At 41.4% G+C, this 12,861-nt stretch overlaps 1 protein-coding gene and 1 non-coding gene across 4 annotated transcripts in view; one reads left to right on the forward strand and one right to left on the reverse strand.

Annotated features, from left to right (window-relative positions):
* The first annotated feature begins 712 nt into the window (after positions 1-712).
* Positions 713-12,861, forward strand: part of ACSM1 (acyl-CoA synthetase medium chain family member 1) — a 40,715-nt gene continuing 28,566 nt past the window's right edge. For 2 of the 3 annotated variants that reach the window (XM_077141729.1, XM_077141731.1), the window contains exons 1-3: positions 713-838; positions 6,595-6,829; positions 12,503-12,713. In XM_077141729.1, the coding sequence (XP_076997844.1) occupies positions 6,644-6,829; positions 12,503-12,713 (397 nt within the window). In that variant the 5' untranslated portion in view covers positions 713-838; positions 6,595-6,643. The remainder of the gene's footprint in view (positions 839-6,594; positions 6,830-12,502; positions 12,714-12,861) is intronic. The other variant, XM_077141730.1, reaches the window with a different exon arrangement.
* Positions 11,088-11,190, reverse strand: LOC143667894 (U6 spliceosomal RNA). Its single transcript, XR_013168199.1, has one exon. It is a non-coding gene; the product is annotated as a U6 spliceosomal RNA (small nuclear RNA).

Below are 12,861 nucleotides of genomic sequence, written 5' to 3' on the forward strand. Positions count from 1 at the left end.
AGGGGCCTTACATACTTCACACAATTTAATCCTTTCAACAATCCCATGTGACAGATCTTATTAACAATTGCCCCCACCCCCACTTTATAGATAATAAGACCGAAGTCCAAGAAGTATGTAGCTTGACCAAGTCTTGAACTCAAAGCTTTTGGATTCCTGAATTTTGCTACTACACCAAATGGTTTCTCTTAGAGTCCCATATTAACAAAAACAGCCAAAGTCAGTTATGCCCAGCACTGTGCTTTTCATAGATTATTTCATCTAATCATACCAAAAAGTCTTGGGAGATATGTGTCACTAATATCATACCCATTTTACAAGTAAAGGAACCTAGGTTTAGAGAAAAGAGGTCACCAAAGCTCACAAAGATGATAAGCGGCACCCTTGACCCTCAAACCCAGATCTTTCTGCCTCTAGATAACAGGCGCTGAGCTACTAAGCTGCATTGCTTCTGGACAATCATGTTAATGTAAATATTAGGGGTGCAGGGCTGGTAAAGGGGAGCAGGCCACAGAGACCCAATGAAAGAGCTAATTTGCCTCTGTTTATTCATCCACAACCAGGATCATCCAACAAGAATCAGAGATGACATCAGAAATGTTTGATATTGTTTTTCTGTCTCTCCTTGCCTTCTGTCCTGTGACTTCTGAGTATCTCCTCCCCCTTCTGAACCACCCAATCCCTGCCAAGTTCTCTGCTCAGTTCTCACACGTGTGCCCAGGAGCGAAGTTTTCCTGTGTGCATACACCTGGGGTATACTATAGAGAAGCAAAGATATAAAGCTCCTTCTGCAATACCTATCCCAGACTGATCCCAACTGTTTCTTGAACAGCCCTAGGTAAGATGGAGGTGCATGACAGATTCTTTGGTGTGTGTGTGTCTGTGTGTGTCTGTGTGTGTCTGTGTTGTGTGTGGGCACATGTATGCATATGTATGCCATAGGGCAGGTAAGTATATTTGATGTCTGGAACTTAGTCCCAGAAAACCTGATTTCAAATTCTAGAAATGCCACTTACAAGTTGGCTGACCTTAACTGCAAAATGAGGGTGGTGGCATTAGGTGAGAGGAATAAATGCGAACATACAGGTGATATCCCTTGCGCAGTGGCCAGCCTATGGGAGGTGAGAAGTTCAATGTTGGGCAGCTCTGACTGTGGTGGGGGCAGCAGGGGGAAGGTGCAGAGGGGACTAAAAGGAAGCAAAAAGTGAATGCTTGAAAGAAAATGGCACTAGGCAGAAACTGGCTCACGTCTATAAGGTGAATACTTTACATTGAAAAATAATTTTTGTTTAATCTCCCTGGTTGGGGTGGGGAGGGGTTGGCTGCAGAATTTGCTGAGAGTTAGAGAACATCTTGGTATTTACCAAGCCCTTACTGTGTGCCAGATGCAGTGACAGCAAAGAGGTCTGTATGTGTTGTCTCTCTAATCATCTGAGAAATCAGAGGTCAGCGACAGAAGACCCCCAAGTTCAGGGAGTAAATCTTGTCCAAGGTCACATGGCTGGTAATGGTTGCGCCAGAAGCCAAGCTTCATTTCTGTGACTATGGGAGTCCCTCATAATGTGCTAAGTATGTTGTATCCATAAAATAAATAGATTTTTCAGCCCAGTGGCTTGTGAAATCAAAGCTCCGCTGCTGAGGGAGCTTTTCAGTATTTATTCCACAAATGTTTACCCGGGCAAAGAGCATTGGATCACCCCTCAAAGCGGTGACACCTAATTGCTTTCAAAATACCCTAAATAGGGTGGGCCACGGTGGCTCAGCTGGCAAGACTGCTCGCCTGCCATGCCAGAGGACCCAGATTCGATTCCCAGTGCCTGCCCATGTAAAAAAAAAAAAAAAAAACAACCCTAAATGCACCTAAAAATTGCTCTTTAAAAAATATTTCATAGGGTGCTGTTAGACTACAAGCTCTAATAGGGGAGGACTCTTTCAGCCTAATGAATCCCTCCCTTCTCAGAACCTAAAACTAAAACATGGCTGGCACGTAGTACATACACAATAAATACTTGAATGAAAAACTGTTTTTTTCTATGATCTAGATATTTTGTGGGCAGAATGGCTTTTCTCTTCCCAACGATCATCTCCAAGTTCCCTGAATGAAACTAAGAAAGGAAGAAAATAACATTTTGTTGAGTACCTATTGTGTTGCTGGGCACTATAAAGAATAAAAACGTCTATATCTAAATTATAGATGCCATAGAAATAGTTAGAGAAATAGATACAGAAAGGTAACACAATAATCCCCATATATCTATATCTATTTATATAGATTTCGATATAGTTGGATGATAAAGATGTAAGTACAGGTGTGATTATAGACACAGCTATAGATACATAGTATAGATACATAGAAATAGATACAGGAATAGAAATAGAAAGATAGATGTAGATGTGATTTGGATATAGATGTAAATACATAGAGATGTGGTGATTAAACATAGATACCTAGTTATCTCTGTATTTAGTCCTCTTTATACACTGTGAGATCAAGTTTTTATGTATCAGTGAAGAAGCTGGAGGCTACAATATCCACACTCAAGGAAATATCCCCATTCGTTCTCTTAGACTCCAGCCCCAAAAGTTTGGCAGCCATTTCTCTTTTGTGAGGCTTAGTTATTCCATGAGAGTTTCCCCCAGAGAGTGTTAAGTAATAATAGCTCATGGATCTTGATATGTCTTCATATTTCATTCGCCATGTGTGCTGGCTCTGTGCTAAGTGCTTTACCCAGGATGCCATTCATTACCACATCTCCAGGAAGCAGGTATTGCCAATATTTCCATTTTCTACGGTGAAATTAAGGACATTGTCCAAGGTCGCCTGTGCGGTGGGGGAAGGAGCAGGGATTGTGAACTGAGCTGACCCCTCAGGCCCTGCTCTCAATGTGCCAGGTTCTCCTGAACTGGGCCCTGGGCTCGACCTTCTCACATGGTGTCAACTATATTAGAATTGCAAACACCTATATAAGATGATGCTAAAGTAATTGCCTCTTTGTTTAATCAAGAAGGTGCACTGAATTTCCCCCATTCTTTCTCTCCCTTTTGGGTTGTTCTTTAACCAATAACTAAGGGGCTGTTTGCACTGCTGTGGGGAAAATAGTTGATAGGCATTTTAAGGAAGATCCTGAGGCCATTTAAACATCTATGTATAAAAGCAGCCACTGAATTTAATGTTCTCAGCCTGTGGAAAGAGATATATGCTGGAAAAAATAACAAAGCAGGCTGCCCCTGGAACAAGCGCTGCTATTGAACGTACCTGGCAACTCTTGGAGGCAGTCCCTGCCCCTCCAGGACGTTGGCCTAAGTCAGAAATTTTAAGCTCAAATGTCCACTGAGGTTGGGCAGGCGTGGTTAAGTGGAGAAGCAGACGGGTATGGCAACGGGGAGTGGAGGGGACTGTGGCAAACTGGAGAGCAACCCATGTGAATGGAACAGTCCTTTCTCAGATCCGGCCTGTCGATGCTGGGTTGAAATGAAGGCCCAGCATTGCCAGATCTTCCGAGTTGTGAGAGAAACTTTCGATTCAGATATATATTTTAATGAAATCTCCCCAAATTGTACATGTTATCAATTCAAATTTTTTTTTTCTCCAAAACCCAAGAGCCAAATAGAACATGTCTGAGGTCTGGCTGTAGACCAGCTGCTATGTTAGGGTCTTGCTAGCCCCAAAATGCTCTGATGAAATGAAAGATGGCCCTGTTGAATGATGGATGCTTAAGAAGAAGTTGGGGGGGGGGAGGTGCATCGGTGGTCCAGAGGTAGAATGCATACCTTGCATGTGGGAGACCTGGGTTCAATTTCCGGACCATGCACCCCCCCCCCCCCCAAAAAAAGAAGTGTGGGCAAAGAATCAGTGCTGACAAGCACTCTAAGAGCTGAGCTTGTCACACATTCCTCATTTCTACAGACAATAATCCAAAGGTATGTTTAGCAGTGATTCATCTATGAAGAACGTGGGGCAGAGTTCTGGGGATTGGTAACCAGAATTTAATTAAGGTTAGGTTTTCACGGCTCTAAACTTCCAGAAAATAAACTGAGTCAAGTTTTTTTGTTTTGGTTTGTTTTTCGCATAGGCAGGCACCAGGAATTGAACCCTGGTCTCTGGCATGGCAGGTGAGAGCTCTGTCTGCTGAGCCACCGTGGCCCACCCTGAGTCAAGTTTTATAAGTCTGTCCTATGGTACTATTGTAAAAGTACCGTATCACCTTATTGCCGAAACTCAACGTTGAGAAGGACCTTAATATATGAGGGCTCTGCTCCTTGTTGCAGGCACTTGCCAGTATTTGTGAGCCGCAAAGAGGTATCATTTCGTGTGTTAACTGTGATGATTGGTGTTGGCTGTGGGAACACTGTTTAGGGAACATCCTGAGGCCATAAAACTAATCCATCAGGGAAGGGACCGAGATCTTAGCAGCAACTGCCCTGAGCGTGGAGATGTACTTTGGGCAATTCCCTTATAGTGCCAGGTGACACACGGCCAGTCTCAGGCAAAGGAGAGATTGTTGGCTCACAGAATCCAAGACTAGAAGAGAGGGGCAGGGATGCAGCTGGGCCACCAGAACCAGGGACTGACTGCATCTGGGATTCTCTCAGTCCCTCATCTCCACCTGTCCCTGCCTATCAGCATCAGAAATCATAACCACAGCTAGTTCTCAAAAATGTGCATTTTAATGCTTTCAGCACAGAGACAACAACTGCCTTATACACACCCTGATACCAAGCACGAGAATGTGTTTATTTGGTTTTGTTTTAGCAGTTTTATTGATATTTATTTGCAGATTATACAGTGCATCCGAAGAGTACAATCAACGGTTCACAGTATCATCACAGAATTGTGCATGCATCACCACGATCAATTTCAGAACATTTTCAATACTCAAACAAAAACAAAAACAAAAGAAATATGTTCCCTACCCCTTACCCCACCCCCATCATTGGCCCTTAGCATTGGTGTGCTATATATGTTACTATGGATGAAAGAATATTAATATAATAATGTTAGCTATAGTCCACGGTTTGCAGTAGGTGCATTTCCCCATATGATACTTACTCTATGATTAACTCCTTATAATAGTGATATCCATTTATTCTTGTCCATGAACGGACATTTTTATATATGTTCTTTCATGAACATACAACAGTTCATGTTTATAGCAGTTAATCACAGCCCTTCCTTGCCCACCATAGGGCTCACTGGGTTCTACAGTCCCCTGTCTGATCCTCTCGCTTTCTTTCTGCTGACATCCTCAACTCTAAACCTCCCCTTTCCACTACAATCGCACACGTAGTTCAGTGTTGTTAATTACACGTACCATATTGTGCTGCCATCACCTCTGTCCATTTTCAAACATTTAAATTCAACTTAGTTAAACATTCTGCACACAGTATCTGCTCCCCATTCTCCTCATTCAATTTCCTGGCAACCTATATTCTAGATGTTAAGTCCTTCGAGTTTGCTTATGAAAATTAGCTCATTAATGAGACCATACGATATTTGTCCTTCTATGTCTGGCTTATTTCACTTGACATAATGTCCTTCAGGTTCATACACATTGTGATGTGCTTCAGGATTTCATTCCTTCATACTACTGGATGATAGTCCATCACATGTATACACCAACTTTGGTTTTTCCATTCATCAGTTGATTAACATTTGGGTTGTTTCCGTCTTTTGGCAGTTGTGAATAATGCTGCTATGAACATCGGCGTGCAAATGTCTGTTCACATCCCTGCTTTCAGTTCTTATTAGACACCTAGTAGTTGGATTGCTGGGTTATATGGCAGCTTTATACTTAGCTTCATGAGGAACCACCAAACTTTCTTCCACAGCAGCTGCACCATTCCACGTTCCCACCACCAGTGAATGTTTTCCTATTTCCCCACATCCTCTCCCACATTTGTAGTTTCCTATTTCTTTGTTAATGGTCGTCTTAGTAGGTATGAAATGATATCTCATTGTGGTTTTGATTTGCATTTCCCTGACAGCTAGTGATGTTCAACATTTTTCATGTGCTTTCTAGCCATTCGTATTCTTTCTTTAGAAAAGTGTTAATCCAAGTTGTATGCTTATTTTTAATTGGGTTCAAACCTAAGAATTTTGGGAAGGGATTATGATTGGCCCAAGTTGTGTTCAAAGTTGTGACCAACTGAATTTTCCAGAGGGTGGATCAGTGAAAAGTTTGTGCCCATTCCCATAGAAACCTCATGAATGGATTCAGGGGAAGAGAAGTCTCCAGAGTAAGGGGGAAAAGGGGTAAACGGCCTTCAGAATGGTGACTTTCACCACAAGGGGGATGGTCATGTGGCTTCCAGGTGGATTTAAATCCTAGGGGATATCAGAGAGGAACCCCAGGAAGGAGTAGCTAATAACAGCCGCCCCCTCCCCAGCATTTTATGCCTTGTGGTTCTTCAGTCACAGAGATAAGAATGAGGTTTGGCTTCACAGAGATGCTCTGACTGCACCTTCCTGCCTAACCCCAAAATTCTGGGGAGCTGGAACAAAGCTAAAACTCTGTAAATTAACTAGGAAGATACATGCATTTTGGGGAGAAAACACCTGGTGCGCCCTCAACCTGTCAACCATCTCTTCCCAAGGCAGGTGGTGACGGAGGGTTCTGTGCCTGCTTCCTGAGGCCCACCCACCATGCAGCGGCTGATGAGGGTCCGGGTTCTCTGGAGCATCCACAGATCCTGCCCCAGGTTCCGCCCTGCCCCTCGGCACCTGCGCTGCCAGTATTTCTCAGAAGCCCTGAAGTGGAATGACTACGATGTACCTGAAGAATTTAATTTTGCAGGGGATGTGCTCGACTACTGGGCCCAAATGGAGAAGGTGAGGGGGCATCCCTGATGGCGGTTGGGGAGCATGAGTGGCCTCACTGGCCTTGGCTTGCTCCTGGGAGGCGGAGGCATACAGAGCCAAGGAGAACTTCTGCATGAGCTCACTAGGGCGGTGGAAGAAGGTTATATTTCAGAGTTCAGTTCCCAGTCTGTGGCCACTTCCTCACTTCTCTGAGCCTCAGTGGTTTTGACTATGAAATGAGGATAACATAAGATGTTTAAATCATCCTATCTGAGAGAAAAGATAACAGGTGAAAGTATTTGATACACAGTGGGAACTCTGTAATTGTGACCAAGTACAAAGTTCTCGTCGCAAGGTCAGCAGGTTCCTCTTAGAGGTCTCACCTTCAGCTAGTGGGGCTGTGAGTCCAACTGGAATTCGTCTTATCAGACTTGGGCTTGACTCCTCAGGTAAACCCAGAGAGAGGGTATAGTCCTCCTGGATGTGTGCATGGGTCTCTAACTCATTTGTCCAAGTCATGATATCTTCCTTCCTATGAAGATGGCAAGTCCTCCCTAGCAGCTCCCTCCTTAGCTGTGGCTTTGGGGAATGTCTGGAGAAAACGATCCCTGTGGCCTCCAGTGGCTTGACACGTCTCTGCGCAAAACCCAACTGCTTGGTTTTTCCTTTTTCCAAGAGCATGGTGGTGACATGAGGAGTTGGGGCAGCCAGTGGAGACATTTCTAGATACTAAGCCAGCGATGTCAACGGTATGAAAACTGGCCCAGCACGGTCCTTGGACAGAAAGTTGCATACACCTGAGATGGAGTCAGGGATTGCGTAATTTCTAAGTTTCACACGTACTATTGAACACTAAGGAATTTGCGATGTGTATAGCACTGATATTAGTGTATTAGGGACGATAGTATGAGACAGAGTGAGGCAGTGGCATTCAACCATTGGTTTTTAAAACTTTGTGGTCAATATATATTTGGCCATATGGGCTGAGAAATGTTTGATGTGATATTACATTAGGAATTGGTAGGGAGAATTTGTTCTTGCTGTGAGTTTTACGCAAACAAACAGAACCTAATATCCCAGATGTTGAAGTCACCTTTCCTTAGACACGAAATGGGGAATGTAGTTTGGTGAGGACCAGGGTACCCCCCGTCTGTTATGCTCTGGACATTTTGTTCTCGGGGAGCCCCCGCCTGCTGATGGTGCAGTGGGGAGCCAAGGCCTTGGCATTTCTACCTGGGTGGTGGAAACCCAGCTCTCAATTGTGGTCTGAGGCTTGCCCTCCCTCTCCCGCTCCCTCCTAATCTGTCTTTCATACATGTAATACCCCTCACCAGCCCCCACCCCTTACCTCTGTCTCAGCGTCTGTTTGCTGGAGAAATGAAATCAACACAAAGCCCTCAACAAATCCCAAGCAAGGCAAGTTTTTTAAAACCCACACCTGGACATACGTGTCAATCTGTGGAACAAAGAGGCAGAGAAGATGTGGCAGGAGGTCGGGGGCGGGGGGAAGACGTTACCCATCAGCAGCAGTGGATTGACAACTGATTTTACAGCAACAATGAAAGCCTGAAAAATAAAGGTGTGCTGAGAAAAAAAAGTCAGTCTAGAATTCTGTACCCTGTCAATGCTTTTCACTTAAGTGAGGGTTGGTTGTCAGTCAGCAACTATTTTTGCTCTCCAAAAAAAATGTCTTTATTTCACCCAGGTTCTTGAAAAGAAGGAAGGTTAAAAAGGAATGGTGAGTAAAGACAAGAGGAGATATTTTAACCATAAATGTTGATTGTATAAAACAGACTAGTTTGGTAGCCGCTAACAATGTGTGGCTATTAAATAAATTAAAATTAAGTAAAGTTAAAAATTCATTGTTTTGGTTACTTGAACCACATTTCAGGAACTTGGTGGAAATTAAAAAAAAAGGGGGGGGGGGCTCGGTGGCTGCATGGGCCAGTGGCTGTGGCACCGGACGATGCAGGCATGGGACATTATTTCTATATTGCTGAAAGCTCTAGTGGTCAGTGCTTATATAAAAGAGTAATGGTGTTTTACATTGTGGTCCTAAAAAAGTCAAACTACATCTAAAATTACAGGACACATAAAGCAGATATACCTTGCAATGAGGGGGGAAAAAAAGAAGCCATCTTTTGTGGACCATATATACAAGTTTCCATTAAGCATATACTTAGGGGTAAAAAGCTAAGGTCACAGGATACATGTGTGTACATACAGCTTAGGTAGATATTGCCACACAGTTTTCCAAAGTGGTTGTCCCAGCTTATTGGTTGACCAATAGGGTATGAGAATTTCAATCAGTACATGTTTTCACCAACACAATGCTTTCCCTCTCTGCCTCTCTCTGCCAATCTTGTGGGTTCGTAGTGTTTTTATTCCTTGATTTTAATTTGCATTTTCCTAATTATCAATTAGGTTGGACACCATTTTATATGTGTATGGGTCATGTGGAAAATCTTTTAAATTAAGTGTCTGGTCAAGTCTTTTTCTAATTTTCTATTGGGTTCTCGTATTTTTTTCACTGTTTTGTAGAAGTTCTTTATATATTCTGCCTACAAGTCCTTGGTCAACGTACATATTATGGATATCATCTCCTACTCTGTGGATTGCTTTTAAAGCACTTACTGGTGTCTTTTGGTAAACAAAAGAGTCTCATTTCGGATATTTTGTTGGTCAGTTTGTCTATCCTTATGCTACTGCAGTTTCAATTAGCTCTTTAATTCAATAGCAAAGAATGCATTTTGTATTATATATTATCTGGGTGCATAAGATTCCCAGTTTTGTTCTTCATCGAAATTTCCTTGATTATTCTTGGCTTTTGCATTTCCATAAGAATTTTAGAATTATCTTGTTAACCTACACAGACATGTGCCATTCTGAGAATTTGAATGGAGGTGCATTAAATATATAAAGTAATTTAGGAGAGCTGACATTATAATAATATGGAGTTTCTAACCCCTGAGCATGGGATATCCTTCTACTTACTTAGAGCTTAAATCCCTACTTACTTAAATCTTATTTAATTTTCCTCAGTAATGTTTTATAATATTCGGTATTAAAATCTTGCAATCTTTCATTAACTTTATTTCTACATGTTTGTTTTTTGTTGCTATGTAAATTGTTTCTAAGGTATTATTTCCTAATTGCTTGTTGCTTATATATAATAATTCAATTGATTTTGCATATTGACTCTGATGATCTTGCTAAATCTGTTCATTATATAAATGTGTCTATAAATTCTTTTGTATTTTCTGCATACATAGTGATGACATCTGTGAATAAAGTAAATATTATCTTTCTTACCAATCCTTATGCTTTTTATTTCTTTTTCTTTTGTTATTATGTGGACTAAAACCAGCAGTTCTATATTCAACAGACTAAGCATCTCTATCTTCTTCCAAATCTCAGGGGAAAGTTTTTTAATATTTTATTATTAATTATGAGGCTTACAATGGGGTTTTGGTAGATACTCACTATTAAATTAAGGAAATTTCTTTCTATTTTTAATCTTCTAAGAGTTTTTATCAGAATGGTATTAGATTTTGTCATATGCTTTTTGTGCATCAGTTGAGATGGTCACACAATTTTTCTCCCTTTTTTTCAATGAACATAGTAAATTACGTAGATTATTAAATGTTAGACTATCCTTTCATATCTAGACTGTATCCCATTTTTAAATGTATCATCCTTTTATATATTACTGGAATCACTCGGTAATATTTAGTTACATATTTTTTTTTTTTTTTTTTTTTTAAAGGAAAGACAGAGAGAAGGAAGGAAGGATAGAAGGAAGGAAGGAAGGAAGAAAGGGAAACATTTTTAAACATTTTTTCTTGTTTTATTGTATTCTGTTTCTCCGTTTTTGTTACATGGGCTGGGGCCGGGAATCGAACCGAGGTCCTCCGGCATAGCAGGCAAGCACTTTGCCCGCTGAGCCACCGCGGCCCGCCCTAGTTATATATTTTTGTATCACGACCTATGAAAGAGATTGGTTTGTAACTTTCATTTTTTTGTAAGGGTATTCTTGTAGGAATCAAGATTATAATAGTCTCAAAAAAGTTGGGAAGTGTTCCTTTTTTACTATATTCAAGAAGAGTTTTATAAGTTTGGTGTTGTTTCATCCTTAAACGTTGGTAAGAACCCACCAGTAGAGCCATTGGCCCTAGGGGTTCCATTGTGATAAATTTTTAATACTGTATTCCATTTCTCCAATAGATACAAGGCTGTAAGATTTTCATTTTTCTATCAGCTTTGGCAAGTTGTATGTTTTGAGCAACTTGTCCATTTCATACAAATTGTTCATTTGCATGTCATCCTTGTGCTGAGTCTATGCTAATCTTCTCTGATTCGTTCCAATTTTAGGATATGTACTGCCAAAGTAAGCGCAATCTGTAATGTCTTAGTTAATATCTTCCCCAGGTTGCAAGAGTTAGGGCCGGAAACACTAGTTCCATTTCTGAGCAACAATATCTGTTTTCTACTCAATGTACCAACTTTCCCACTGCACACATCGTCCCCCTTAGTAAAGCAGTGCAAAGCCAGTCATTTGCATCTGATAATGTTCTCTCATCTGTCAGTGACTTTTTCCTATGTATGAATGCATATAAATAGAACTTATATTTATCACAGACAAGATACGCTTCTTTGTGCCAATCAACTGAGGCAAAGCTGGTAGTGGGATCACGTTTGTACATAGGTGGAAAAAGTCACTAGCAGAAATGGCAGCAGTTATCAGACAGTACTGACCTCCAGGGAGTGAGAAATGCGATGGAAATTTAAAGGGCTTTCTCTGTTTACTTCATAAGCTTCAGATTACCTAAATTTTTACTCTGGATTTTGCCTTGAGAATAAAAATATGACTTCAGAAACAAACAAAACATGTTCATTATAGAAAACCTGAGCAAAACGAGAAAGTTGATTCAAATGAGAGGTGGAAATTAACTGTAATTTTTAAACCATATACATATGTGTGTTTATATCTATCTTGCTCACGGTTCTGTCCTTTTTGTCAAAGAACAGGGTCTAACAAATAATGAGAACTTAGTAAATGTCTAACAAATGGATAAATGGGTGAGTATTGTTACATAAAATCAGATGATAGTGTATATATGGTTTTGCTTGTCTAATTTAAGATTATACTGTGAGTAGAAAATATTCATTGATTCTGTAGTTGTTCGCTATATAGAAGTATCTTATATTTTTAATTATTCCCTTTTTATTGAGAAATTGTTATCCTCTTTTATTTTATTTTGTTGCAACAATAATAGCCATAATATTGAGGACCTACTATGTGCCAGGCATGGTTCTAAGCACTTGACTCATTTACCTAACTCATTTAAACTTTACTATCCTATAGGGGGCATTATTGTCCCCATTTCATAGATGAGAAAACCGAGACACAGAGAGGAATCCACTGTTCATACGGGGCTAAAACAGACATATGGGAGAATGATGTTTTAAATCTTTAGTAGGTGATTTGAAGGCTGGTCATGGTTTTATGGGGTTTGAAGGGGATGCAGAGGAGATACATGAGGCCAGAAGCTGTAGATCTTGCCCCACCTCCCACTTTTCTTGACTTTATATATGACTTAAAATGGACTCTCAACCCTTGAGTGACTATGGCGGTGGATTGGCCAAAGTAGTGCCATTTTCTCTGGAAGTCGGAGCTAACACATGCCATATGATCTTGATCAGGAGGGCAAGAGAGGGCCAAACCCGGCTCTGTGGTGGGTGAATGATGAAGGGGATGAAGTGAAATGGAGCTTTGGCGAGATGACAGACCTAACCTGCCGTGCAGCCAACGTCTTGTCTCAGACCTGTGGCCTGCAGCCTGGAGACCATCTGCTCTTGCTTCTTCCTCGAGTGCCTGAGTGGTGGCTGGTGGCCATGAGCTGCATCCGAACAGGTCAGTGACTCAATGGGACCCTAGTGGACTTCAGGGCTGACCTAGCCCATTGGTCCTGGGGATATCAGAAACCCTGCTCAGAGGCTCTAGCCTCAGCTCCTCCAGCTGGCACTGCAGAGCGAGCCCCCTGCCCTCTGGAAATTGACAA

This window comes from Tamandua tetradactyla, chromosome 23, assembly GCF_023851605.1.
Source record: "Tamandua tetradactyla isolate mTamTet1 chromosome 23, mTamTet1.pri, whole genome shotgun sequence".
Taxonomy (NCBI): domain Eukaryota; kingdom Metazoa; phylum Chordata; class Mammalia; order Pilosa; family Myrmecophagidae; genus Tamandua; species Tamandua tetradactyla.